The following is a 13,601-nucleotide window of genomic DNA, read 5'->3' on the forward strand; positions in this document are numbered from 1 at the left end:
TTTGCCCATGATAATTTGTACGGCCATGTTTTTGTATGAGTCACTGAGGCCATGTGTGAGTGCTCTTGTGGGTAGGGACTCAGTCCCCCCCTTTCTAGACTAGTTAGTATGTCCAAGGTGTGGGCATCTATAGGGGTTGAAAAGGGTTGGTACCTAACTATAGGATTTGTGGTAGTGTTAGGCACAAGACCAAAGCCCAATGGGATTGAAGTGATAGGGGGTGTAAAACCCGATGACACACTTGTTGTTGGCATGGCAAATGGTATTGGGAGTTACATTTGGGGCATGGATCTCAATGGCTTGAAGATATCAGCCACCATTGGGTTCAATCTTGGTGGGAGCCCTAGTAATCCCTTTATTGTTGCCATACCGTGACGTTGCCGATTGCTCATTAATGTGAGCAAGCACACATGTATTTTTTTTTGCTTTTTAGGTTTTCTTTGGTGGTCCTACAGCCTCAGGAGGCCTAGACACCCTTCTTTGGGTCAAACGAATGTCCGTTTGCCTTGATTTTCTTAGGCAATCTGACTTACTATGTAAGAGATTGCAATTATCATCAAACTTATGAGCATTAAAGCAACACTCATCAAAGTCTATGTGGTTCTTTGTAAATAATTTCATGTATAGTTGTCTATTTTGTAGCCCTTCAAGGAAGCTTGATATAAGTCTCTCTTGGCTTGGCATCTCTTTGACAGAACATCTTGCAATGCACTCTCTCACTGACTCTTTATCCTTTTGCTTAAAGTTCAAGATCTAAGTCACCATGTTGTGCTTAATGCCTATCTTGGAATAAGCCTCTATGAAGTGCTTCACAAGCATCTCAAAGTCATATAGCATGGCAGGCTTAAGAGTTTGAAACCAGGTTAGCACTCTACCCTCCATGGTTAGACCTAAGCCTTGTACCATGGTATGCATGTCCATGATTCCCTCAGCAACAAATAGTCATTGCCTGTCTTTTTCCACATGATCATACGGATCGCCCATTCCATCAAACTGTTTAACAAAAAATTTTAAACCAAAGGGCCTAGTTCTCATTTCCAAAATCTGTCATCTCTCTATTTTTCTTGGTTGTATTTCATGAGGTATGTATAGCCTCCCATTTCACCCATTCTAGGTCTTGTTATTTCAAGAATGTGTGTGCCTACTCCTCCTCAAGGGTAAGTAGGTATTCCCATTGTGGTGCCCTCATTTGGATTTCTCATCTCGAGATTGAGCCTCACAATGTAAGAATTGAATGCATAATGATCTGTTTCTCTTGGCCTAGCCGTAGCTGTTGATGCCGCTTGAGCATTTTGCAAGACTAGTTTCCCTTTCCAAGTATGATGCTTTACGTCATCAATACTGGCAAAGATAGAGTATGTGTTACTCCAATCATCATAGAAATCCAACATTTTTTCCCTAGGTCTTTTGTATACATGCAAAATAGTTTGTCGAATATTGATAAAGTATTACATTCCTAGCATCAACATAAATGTGACTCACAAGCGTGTCATAAATTTAAACTTTAGCAGGCTTAGAGCTTACCTCAGCAAAAACCTTCTGATTTGGCAATGGTTGAGTTGGTTGTTGACCCATAGTCTTTCGTTGTATCCATTCGAAAGCATCCATTTGCTCATAGAGGTCTCATTCATCTCCATGTATTAGTCACCCTAGAAGTTAACCCATACCATGATTTCTATTGGAGATGAAATGTCCTCCATCTTCATTGCTATCCTATTGAGGGGGTCAGAATACAACTTTGCTTCAGGCTTGTTAGTACCATGTAGATAAGCCTCGTGTCAAAATCCATTCCCCCAATTTTGTCTAAAGGTGGAACTTGGTTCCCAATTTTAGGTCTTTTAGAATTCATACAAGACATTGGATGTTTCACTTCTAGTGGAGTCAGTGTTTCTGTTTTGCTTAAGCATGAAGAGTAATCCGCTATGATTTGTTCAAGCGGTATGTGGGTCTTGTTATCGTTACCATGGGTAGAGACCCGAGAAGCAATAGTTGATATCCACCTTTATCTCAAATTCATATGAGATGTCATTCCTTTTAGTCCTGATCTAATGATTTGAATGAATTATATGCAAGACAATGCAGCAACTTTGAGTAAAAAATGTACCAAAATAGACTTCTAGAACACCTAACTTCAGAGCATCAAATGGAGGTCTTCTGGTCCAATTTGGAAAAGCAAAATCCAATGCTGGCATAGCCACATTGAATATTGTGGTCCATGAAGTGCTTTGTAGAGTGACTCACTCTTGATTTCTAGCAAAAGACATCTACAATCAAAGTTACAATGCAAAAGTTATGCCCATTTCCATGAAATGTATTCTTTAGAAAAGTGTAGTAGAAGTCCCAAATGTTACCCAAATGGCAAGATGTCTAAGAATACATATGATCTTTCTTTTTATGTTTTTCTTTGTGAGTGCAAAGTACGTCTTTGTTGTGATGTTATTTGCAGGAAAAAAACCGATTTCAAAGTTGTGTTGTTTTGGCTATTTTTCTCTGGAATGAGTGGTGGTTGGGGGGTCAAATGAGGTCCATTTGAGATGTCCTTTGTACTCTATGGGTAGTCGATACACACCAAATGAAATAGCTTTTAAGAATTCCCACTAGATTATAGAATCGCCATCTTGGTAAATGGTCCCAATTCCAAATCTGACTTGATGGGCAGGTGCAAGACACTTAGTAGACTATGTATATCATGTCAAATTACTTATGCAACCTTGTTAAGGCCTCTAGAATCCCCTTTTAGTGATGTGCTATTTTTACTGCTTATTTTTGCTAAAATGGATGGTTGGAAGGCCAAATGAGGTCAATTTTTGAAACCCTTTGGTATATGAGCTATGGGGATGGTCTATATGTAGTAGATAAAACAGGTCCAAAAAATTCCTCGCAGATTGCAACATCGCCATTTGTTAAGAATCACCATCTTGAAAAATGCTCCCAATTAAAATCTAAGTAGATGGCCTTGTGCAAGGCATTTAGTAGACCGTGTTTATCATGCTAGATCACTTCTTCACCTCTATTTCAATGCCTGAATTCACCAAAATAAGATGGCGATTCTGTAATTACAGAGTGCTGCTAGGAGCTCAAAATTGATCAAAATGACAAACCCTCACTCTGATAGGGTCTTGGGACCTAGGCCCACCACCCACTATGCAGAGGGCAGTTAGAAGTTAGTTACAGATTGCAGAATCCCCATCTCTCTCCAACCTTAGCTGGACGTGAAGATTTGGTCCTCCCATAATAGAATAGCAATCCTACTGCTCCTGAAAACTACTTTTGACGAATTCTGGTCCTAATATACCTAATATAACTCATGTAAAAGCCTTCTAAGGCCTTGATAATGTAGGAATAAGGAATAAATGATGGCTCACTTATGAGCACTTACCTCTCCCGCTCTTGTGTACCTAACCTGCACCTATTGCTAGCACACAAAACAAAAAGAGAAAACACAAGACAAAAAATAAGTTAAAGCCTACTAAATACAACATAACTTGAAATGACATAACAATGATGCAAAAACAAAGGTAAAGAAGTCTAAGCTAAGAGTAAGCTAAGACTATGCTAATAGCAATCAAAAGACTAAACTAAGGCTAGTCTAAAGACAAACTAAAGCTAAGCTAAAGCTAGTCTAAAGGAAAACTAAAGCTAAGGCTAAAGCTAGAGCAAAACTAGTGCTAAGATAATACCAAGCTAAAGGTAAACCAGTGCTAAGAAAATGCTAATCTAACGATGGGAGTGTCTCAACCGCGACGAACGGGGTTTTTGGAGGGTTTTTGAGGAACCCACAACTCAACAAGAAAACAACTAAGCTATCACTGCCGTATCTACCGAAGGCCTTGGGATCACGCACCCAACCCTTCTTCCCAATCCACTAGTTTTGCAACCAAATGCAGCTAACTAAATCCCCAATACAAGTGACTCAATAGCTTACATTGTTGAGTCCTCACAATAGCGGTGCTCATTGTTGGGTGGCATCACATATAGCAGGTGCTCTACACTCTACGATCCCATATAGCGGTGGCATTGTTGGGTGGCATCGCATATAGTAGGTGCTCTACACTCTATGATCCCAACTAGCTTGTTAAACCAAGCACTCCAACCCGACTAGCCCACGGAAGAAACCTTGTTTGTCAAGCGAGGGAGTGCACATTACTTGCTATAGAGTACTTCAAGGCTCTATCTACCTACCTAAGCTCAATCCACACAAGTAGCTATGCTATGGCTAGCTTGTCACTTGCCTCAATCTATCTAATCTAGTCTCTATAGCCACTCAATCCATCAGGGAGTTATGCTAAGTTTTTCTAACTCAATCTAAGCTTAAGCTAACATGTCCCAGGGCTCTATTTCTTAACCCACATGAGTCCACTGGTCACCTAATAGCTCGTGAGTGATCCTATGAGAAATGCTAATAATCCTAAAGATTAAACACAAGCCCACAACTAATAAAACAAAGTAACGACTTCAATGCACAAACCCACGAGCTTAATCACTCAATCACATGCCCATTTCATGAATGGAAACATTCAAAGGAGAGCCCACAAGCTAGTTAATGCATGCATCAAATGACTAAAATCGATTAATTAATCATTAGCTACACACACTCTACTTAATGGAGAGTACACTAAGTGCGCCTGCAACCCCCTTTACAATTATTAGTTTTCTCTTTGAATTCACTCAGGCACTAGTGCTCATGAGCACATCCTAGGCATGCTAAACATCAATATTCCAACATTTTAAACCTGAAATTAAGATAAATTTTTAGAAATTTATTTACACGAGGGATATTTAAATCCAATTTTGGAAAAAATCTGTAAGTTCCTTAAGAGAAACGGGTTAGTTTTATCTACTTCAGATTTACAAGTAAGGGGGTTTTCAAATACCTCTAGAATGCATGTTGTATCTATGATTTCTGTATAGTGCGCTCCCCGAGTTGAAGCCCTTCCAAAAATATGGAATAAGGAAGTACATGGTTAGGTTGTAACTAGCATTGTAGCATAGTTAGCCTCCTTTTCATTGCATATTGGTTGTCCTACTTGGTGCTCCTTCTCGTTCACTATACTTGACATATCGACTTGCCAATTTGAGAAAGAGGCTTCATGTGGGCCCACTAACTTGGGTTGAATTGTGCTAGTTGTGTTGTATGGGTGAACGGGGTTACACCCTCAGCTATGCAACGTTTATTCTCATCTAGCATATTAACCATGTAGCTTTGCTTGACCCTAGAAACTCTTCTAAGACCTATAGTGTTCATAGTCATTTACTACCTTAACACAAGAAATATTTTCCCTTTGTTGAGGTGAGGAAACGTGCATTCCAATCGCGCTCGCCATGGCCATAGGATCCTTTTGTGTCTTGTTTTATAATGACAACAATTTTACAACAGGTTGAAATTTCGACACAACAATTTTACAACAGGCTGAAATTTTGAAACAACGACAACCACAAGGATGCAGACTCTTCCAAACTTAAAGTTTTTATAATCACAATAGGCTGAAATTTTGAAACAACGACAACCACGAGGATGCACATAACGTTGACTCTTCTGCCAGCATCTTCTGCCATCCATCGATCAAACCCAAGCTTGGGATTTATTGGATCTGTCAAACCTTAATTATTGGGGTGCTTATAAGTAACCCTTTATAATTACAGAAGAGGAAATCTGATGCTATGAGGAGCCTCCACGATATGCGAGAGAAAACCTTCTATGGGTTGGCCTCCTAAAAAGGAATGCCATTTCTATTTTGAAATTTGGACCTTACAAAAATACACACCAAGTAATTAATTAATTACAGGAGTCGCCGGAGTGGCCTTGAATGTAGCTAACATAGGGAAGAAGCCAGAACAAAGGAACAAGGGCTATCGTCGAAACAACCTGTGGAAGATCATCGTCTCCAGCATATGCGGCTGTTTCATGCGGCGCCCATTCATGCTGTGTGAGGTTATTCTTTGTGAGGTTATCCTTAATCTTGTGGGTTAAACCGCCCTTTGTCCGCCGTTCTTGTGGGTTTTGAAGCCATGGCGACCCTTCTCCCAGGAAAGAACGAAGCTGATAAAATCAACCGTAGAATCATAGATTTTTACTTAAATTCTGAGCCTGACAGAGAAGAAATCACCAGAGATCAGGTGATGTTTGCGGGGTTCTTGCAATCATTGGGTGTAATACTTGACTTGGAGTCTGTGGACTGCAGCGATCCAAGATCTTGTCTGGAACGCTTAGCAAACTGCCAAACCTATGGCGATGTTCTGGGCCTTTTCCCTGCTGTCAAGCGAAAGGATAAGGATGCTTTGCTTCAGCAGAAGATCTGGGATCAGGACATGGAGGCTGCAAAGCGTGCCTGGGATACTCAGTACATCGCTCCAGAGAAGGCACTTACCCATGTGGCTCAGCAGTTGCAGGATTATGCCAGTTCATGGAACCGCAATGAGAGGTATGCGCCGCTGGTTGCTTTGGTTCAAAGCAGCGGATGGGGCAAGTCAAGATTGATTTGCGAGCTGTGGCGGAAGGAGTTCTATGTTTTTTACATATCATGCATGGGAAAGGAGCAGACTGGGTTCCCGAGACGCACTGAGCAGCTAGCAGACATTATGCAGAACCCACAATCCAGTGAGAAAACCTTTGTGGCACTTGTTGCTAGCATCATGGCAGTCTTCAATCAGCATACTGACATGACATGTGAAGCATGGATACACGCACAGGAGAAAGGACAGTCCCTCCAAACTGAAATATTCAATCAGTTCCAGCAAATTCTCAGATCTTTAGAATTTCCAGAATGGGATGAAGAAAAGTATGAGCAGTTCTTCAAGGAAGACATTAGGAAGCTGGAGAATAAGAGGCTTCTTTTGTGTGTAGACGAAGCAGGAGAGCTAGGTGACAATTTTACGAAGTTCAGGAGGTCATTAAGAAGTATCCCGAGAGCCAGCAGCTTTTTCAGTCTAGTGCTGGGCACTGATAGAAAAGTGGCAGACCTAGCAGCAGCAGCAGAGGAAGATGCAAGTGCGCGTGTGAGATTGGCTCACCCTTTCACTGTCTACCATCCCATTTATTTGATTGGAAAGAGTGATATCCTTGCCCAGGCTAGCAGCAGTGAGGATGATGTAAGCACAGATCCTACACACGTGATACGATATGGGAGGCCACTCTGGGCAGCATACTATGATTCAGTCGACACAACCGACAAGCTGGGCGCAACCATTCTGTTGGCAAAGATGAAGTTGCTTGGGAAGAACATTGATATCACAAAGCCAGGCTGGGTGACTCGGGACATAGCAATAGCTGTTTTTGCCTGTATTGTGGGATTAGATGTGGTTGCGTGGGGGACTCTTCCACAGCAACTTGTGGCAAAGCACATGAGAACTATCGTGAAGATAACAGAGGACAGGCGAAGAGTCTACACGGCAGCGGCTGTGGAGCCGGCTCTTGCTGCTGGTGCTGCTAAGTTGCTGCATGCCGAGAATGATAAATTTCTGGGTGATTTTCTAGACAAGCTGACGGAGGTTTGCCTAGATGGCTTGGTGCATGAAGGTATTAGGGGGGAGATGGTGGCCAGGATTATTATCATGCTAGCTATGCATGAGTGCACAAAGAGTAAAGACTACATCCAACCTGTGACGATGGCCACCTTCTTGAATGCCATGTTTGGGAGCGGTGTTGTGGAGGAGTTGAAGGCTAATCTTGTGAACACGGAAACAACTCTTTTCTTCAACTCTTTCACCGCAACATCTGTGGAATTTTCTCAGCAACTATTGGAGAGGGCCTTTGTTAGGTGTACTGCACTAGTTGTGAGGAGGAATGAGCGCGTTCTTGACTTTGCCCTTCCTGGTCGTTTTGCCCCCTCACCAGTTGGCCCTCGTGAGTGTCCTGTGCTGCCAAGAGCTGCGAAGGTCATTCAGTGTCAAAACCAGGCAGTTTTTCATGGGACTACTTCCATTATAGGACAGATCAAAAACCAGAGGAATGAGCGGTCCTTCAACCGAGGAATAGAAGATCTTCAGGATGATACAAGGGCAGATTCCCGTGCAGATTTTTTTTTCCAAATTGGTCACAGAGGGAAGCCTGATGTTAAAGTCAATCATAACACTGTAGTGGCCTATGGCCTTTCTTCCTTCAAGCACCTTCAGTTGAAGAATATGCGAGATGCAAATGTTCTTCCTAAGTTGCTACAGCTCTCTAGGACTTGTGAGGACATATTTAAGGATGCTGGTTGCGATGAACAGGATTTGTTACTTGACATGATCCCTATGGGATACAATGTCAAGCCATTCATAGAGGACGAGATGGGAGAGCATGATGACGAGGGAGAGGATCAAGAGGGTGATGACAAGGCAAAGGATGAAGACAAGGGAGGTGTGATATGGATGACATGGAAGGAAACAGGAAGGAGGACACAAAAGAGGAGGCATGTGTGAAATTAACTAGCATTATTGTATGACTTTGCTCCCTTTGGGTATGAGTTTATAGAGGCAAGAAAGCATAGGTACTTACCCTCTCTACTTCTTACATGCTTTTTCTCGCTGCACGCAAAAGAGCTTGTTTGATTAGTTGTCTCATGAAGTTTAGATTCAGAAGAGAAGCATAGATCTTGTTTGCTGTTTGTACTTAAGGAATTTAGCTTTATTCCTGAGCATTTCACGGTGTTTTGAAACAACGATCTGCATGTTTGTGCATGAATTTTGCACATGATTGTACAACATGTGCGCGCGCGCACACACAGACGCACATGTTGTGTGTGCATACACACATACTCTTATTCTTGGTGTTGCAAGATCTAAGCATTGCCTGAACAGAAGGGTTATTCTTTGAACCATGAGGAGGATCCATGTGCGTCAATGTTGCCCTTGTTGTTTAAGTTGGCTTGGCTCGGTGCTGCGCTCGTTAACTGCATTTAAATATCGGCCACCAAATTTTTTTGATTGGAGGCCTTGATGATGACTAATTGGAGACGGGCGGTCAGAACTGATGCCATGTCGATCGTCTCCGAGAGCATTGCCTAAAAGGCTCCTTTACTCTGTGACTGTTCTAATTACATATATTTTACTCTCTTATATTTATGAATTGAGTTGTTATTGTAAGTTTATGTTGTGACTGGATGCATGTGTTCTTTTTCTCCACACTTTGAAAGGGGGAATTCTAAAAGTTGATTCCTCTACATAGCCTCTTGTTTGATACATGCACATGCTTTTGGCTACTCTTTAGGCTGAGGGCATTATGTTGATGGTTGGCTATCAGTAGTCTTCTATTTGACGGTGTCGTAGCACACATATATCTAAAGTCTGTTTTTGCGTGTGGTACTCCAATCAGATGTGTATTATCCCATACTTTCATACCTGTATAAACTATGGTTTCATAACAGTTTCATATCAGACCTGAAGTATTGTGTTACAGTGTATGATGTCTAAATGGCAGTCTCTCAATTCTCATTATAACTTTACAAACCTGAGTTTTAATGAGAGTGTGTAGGAGTAATCGTTTTTTTATCATTTTCGTTTTTTAAATTTCAATATCTATCAAACTTTTACTAATCTTCAGTTAGATTCTCCAATGTAGGTGTAAATGTTTGATCCCCTTTGGCAAAGACACATGTTTTTTTTGTTCTGGGTCTAGAGTCATACTTCAAAACTTCATACCTGCATGGGTTGCTAGGTCGCGAACAAGCTCAAGGTTTTCAAGAATTGTGTTATGTAAGCTTGAGCACAAAGAGTACTCTTGATTATAATGAGTTTCTATTCGGAGATTGTGTAATCTAGATTTGTGGGGAGAGAGACTTGTAAACAATTGTACACATGGTTGTTTGGAATCAACTCTCTCTATATGCAGTTTACATTTTGATATTTGCTGCTTTTATTTTTGTTAATATTGTGCTATGAGATGGCATATATTTGGCTTTTGAAAATGTCTCTTCAATATTGCTAGAGAGTGTACACATCATTGCGTGAAAGAAATGTTGATGTGAACGGAGGAAAGCAATTAATTATTCAAGGGTCCTAGGGTCATAGTATATCTCATGTTTATGTTGTAAACTTCTAGCAAATGTATTAGTTGAAGCAATGATAGAAATGCAATGAATATTACACCTTCAATTTAGATGGTAAACAAGCATGTGTTCTTTACTTATCTTTGAGTGCCATCAAGTTGGAGTAGGGGAGAGAATGAGCAGTTGTACTACCAAGGTGGAGCTATGGCTCTTGTGCTTTTGTCTCGGGTCTCAATATGTCGTGTGTGTGTGTGTATGGAGAGAGAGAGCGAGAGAGAGTTATATTAACGTCTTCAAAAGGCCAAAATGACCTATGAGACCAAAAGGTTACATCATATCCATGAGGTACCTCATCTTGGGTCTACAAAATAGTAATAAAGAAAGATAACAAAAATCTAAAACTATAAAATCTTATCTAGGTACATTGTTGAGATATCGAGCTCATCTAATGAGGCGGTGGACACTTGATGACCCGCTTGGGGGATAGGTCCCACACTTACACCACTGGCATGGTTGGTGGTGAGATCATGGGTGATATGCGGCCAATGGGATGACAGGCTGAGTGACAGCCATTCTAGAGACTGGCATAGTTATAGCGTGAGCTTATTTAGTTGGGCTCACACTATAGAGAATCCTAGTATGTATTTGGTTGAGTACCTTTTCATATTATGTGTACTCTTATCTTTGTATATGGTTGAGTACCTTTTCATATTATGGTGTACTCTTATCTTTGTATATGGTATATAGTTATAGCGTGAGCTTATTTAGTTGGGCTCACACTATAGAGAACCCTAGTATGTATTTGGTTGAGTACCTTTTCATATTATGTGTACTCTTATCTTTGTATATGGTGTTGTGTGAAGAAGAAGAAGATTTTCAGCCTCTCACCTTGTGTGTTCTCTTTTAGGGTTTTGTGAGTGTATGTGTGCTTGTAAGAGCTCAAGTACTCTTCTCCCCTTCATCTTTTCATGGTATCAGAGTCTGGTTCATGTTAAGGGCTGAGCTGCAAGCAAGAGAAGCATAGGAAGTGGTACAAGGATAAGAGCTTCATCTACTCTTTCCTATTTGTGTTGGCGACTACACCCTTGTCGTCGGGAGCTCTACGGAAGGCACCGGCAAACGATCTCTGATTGAGGAGCTTTCTTCGCGGGAGTAAAGCTATAGGACAGGTGATTTCGAGCAATGCGGGTAAGTCATCGATTCTCTGTAGAACTCTATTTTAAGAACTACAGGAAGACAGATTGATTGTGTAGACATTGTGTGTGCTGCAAGGAGGTCAACAGTTATCATTGGGTGTATGTATGCACATTGAGGTCATTGGTTGTGACATTTGAGTGTAGTAATGGGAGTGGTTCAAGGAGATGAAAAACCTTGAAAGACCAGGTTTTGTGGAAACAGGAGATGACACTGCTCATCGAATTATCCATGTTGGAGATGTGCCATTGTCTATGCAGGATGGCAAAGTGAAGTACCTTGCAGATGTACTTCATGTTCCGAACATAACAAAGAATCTAGTTTCAATTGGCTAGATGATTGAGCAGGGTTTGCAAGTTCGGTTTAACCCTGATGGTTGTTATGTTGAAGACTTTAAAGACAAGTGTAGGTTGGTTGCAAAAGATAACAGAGTGGATAGAATGTTTACATTGAATGTAAATATACCTTAAGTGAGTGCTACGATGTTTGCAAATAGTTCAAGAATTGTTGCAGATACAGAAATTTGGCATAAAAGAATTGGACATGTGAATGTGCAGAGAATGAAGTCTATGCAAACTAAAGGAATTGTGACAGGGCTGCCAAAGTTTAAAGTTGAAGGTATGCAGAAAATATGTGAAGCATGCCAATTTGGAAAGAAAATAAAGCATGTATTTCCACGTGACACAAATGTGAGCAGAAATGCACTAGATATTGTGCATTCATATGTATGGGGGTCCTACGAAGACCATGTCTATGGGAGGCTGCAGGTATTATGTGACATTTATTGATGACCACCACACAAGAAAAGTGTGGGTATACTTCATGAAGGAGAAGGGTGAGGTGTTCACTCATTTTCTGAATTTCAGAGTTATGGTTGAAAAGCAAACAGGGAAATATGTAAAGTGCCTAAGGTCAGATGGAGGGGGAGAGTACTTCTCCAATGAGTTCTCTGAATTTTTGAAGAAGAATGGTATTCGGAAGAGACAGTTTGCATGCAGATACACTCCACAGTAAAATGGAATTGCTGAGCGAAAAAATAGGCACATTGCTGAGATTGCGTGAGCATTGATGGGAGAGAAGAATATGCCGCATAGCTATTGGGCTGAGACTGTTTCTACAGCAGTTTACATCATGAACAGGACTCCAACTGTAGCCATACATGATGTAACTCCAGAGGAGAGTTTTAGTGTGGCAGAAAACTTGATTTGTCTCATCTAAAAGTTTTTGGATGCATTGCATATGTGCATGTGCTAGATGAGCTGAGAACTAAGCTAGATCTAAAAGCTGAAAAATGTGTGTTTATTGGGTATTTCCTTGAGCGCAAAAGGAATACGTTATAACCCTACCACATGTGAGTTGTTGAGGGTAAGCAGGGATGTTGTTTTTGATGAGATGAGCAGTTGGTATGCTACTAAAAAAGAAGCTATTGGGGCTGATGTGAGTGGAAATGTGGTTGCATAGAATGCAAGTCAGTAATCACAGTCTTTGAGTGGACCAAGAAAGTCCTCATCTAGTGGTTTAGTTGAAAGACCATGGAGTGGCAGAGACTGCATCATAATACCAGTCCTGCAAATGTGATTAGTACATCACATAAAGGTAAAGAGAAAGTGATTGAGACCCTTAGTATGCCTGACATTTCTGCAAGGCATTCTCATGTTGATAGAGAGTCTAGTGGCTCAGAGATGAGCCTTGATGAGGATCTTGGGATACCAGCTATATGAGAACACCTGGTGTAAAGAAGGTTATGGAAGTCATGAATGCAAAGCTGCGAAGCTCTGGGAGAGTGAAGAATCCTGTGCAGAGGTTTACCTATGATGGTTATGTGGCACATCACTATGCATACATGGCAAAAGTTGTATAGGTTGTAGAGCCCACATGCATTGATGAGGCTGTTGGAAATGTGTGTTGGGAGAAAGCTATGGATGAGGAGATGGATGTACTATATGGAAATGTGACTTGGGATTTAGTACAATTGCCTGAAGGCAAGAAAGCCATTGGATGCAAGTGGGTGTACAAAGTAAAACATAACATTGATGGAAGCATAAGCAGGTACAAGGCTAGATTGGTAGCCAAAGGATATGCACATACATATGGCATTGATTATAAGGAAACTTTCAGCCTAGTTGCCAAGATGGCAATAGTGAGAGTTATGATAGCAGTGGTGGCTACATCAAAGAAATGGTCTTTACATCAAATGGATGTAAAGAATGCATTCTTGCATGGGGATTTGCAGGAAGAGTTGTATATGTTGCAGCCACCTAGTTAGGAGGATGTGAGTCACTCCCCCCGAGCATGTTTGCAGGTTGAAGAAAGCAAGAGCATGGTCTGATAAGATTTTTGAATATCTTCTCACTATTGGCTTTCATGTAGCCAATGTAGATTTCTCGCTGTATGTGAGACACAGTGATAGAGGGGTTGTGCTTGCTGTCATCTATGTAGATG

The 13,601-nt window shown here is 41.1% G+C and overlaps 1 protein-coding gene across 1 annotated transcript; it reads left to right on the forward strand.

The window, feature by feature from the left end:
- The first annotated feature begins 5,780 nt into the window (after positions 1–5,780).
- Positions 5,781–8,618, forward strand: LOC147615479 (uncharacterized). The gene has a single exon (XM_086779573.1). The coding sequence runs from the start codon at positions 6,010–6,012 to the stop codon at positions 8,398–8,400; it is 2,391 nt and encodes a 796-aa protein (XP_086635699.1). The 5' UTR covers positions 5,781–6,009; the 3' UTR covers positions 8,401–8,618.
- The last annotated feature ends 4,983 nt before the right edge of the window (positions 8,619–13,601 follow it).

Source organism: Cibotium barometz, chromosome 40 (assembly GCF_041138505.1).
Source record: "Cibotium barometz isolate CiBa-2024 chromosome 40, ASM4113850v1, whole genome shotgun sequence".
NCBI classification, from domain to species: domain Eukaryota; kingdom Viridiplantae; phylum Streptophyta; class Polypodiopsida; order Cyatheales; family Cibotiaceae; genus Cibotium; species Cibotium barometz.

Coding starts and splice junctions, on each gene's coding strand:
- LOC147615479 (XM_086779573.1), top strand. CDS start 6,010: ATGGCGACCCTTCTCCCAGGAAAGAACGAAGCTGATAAAATCAACCGT.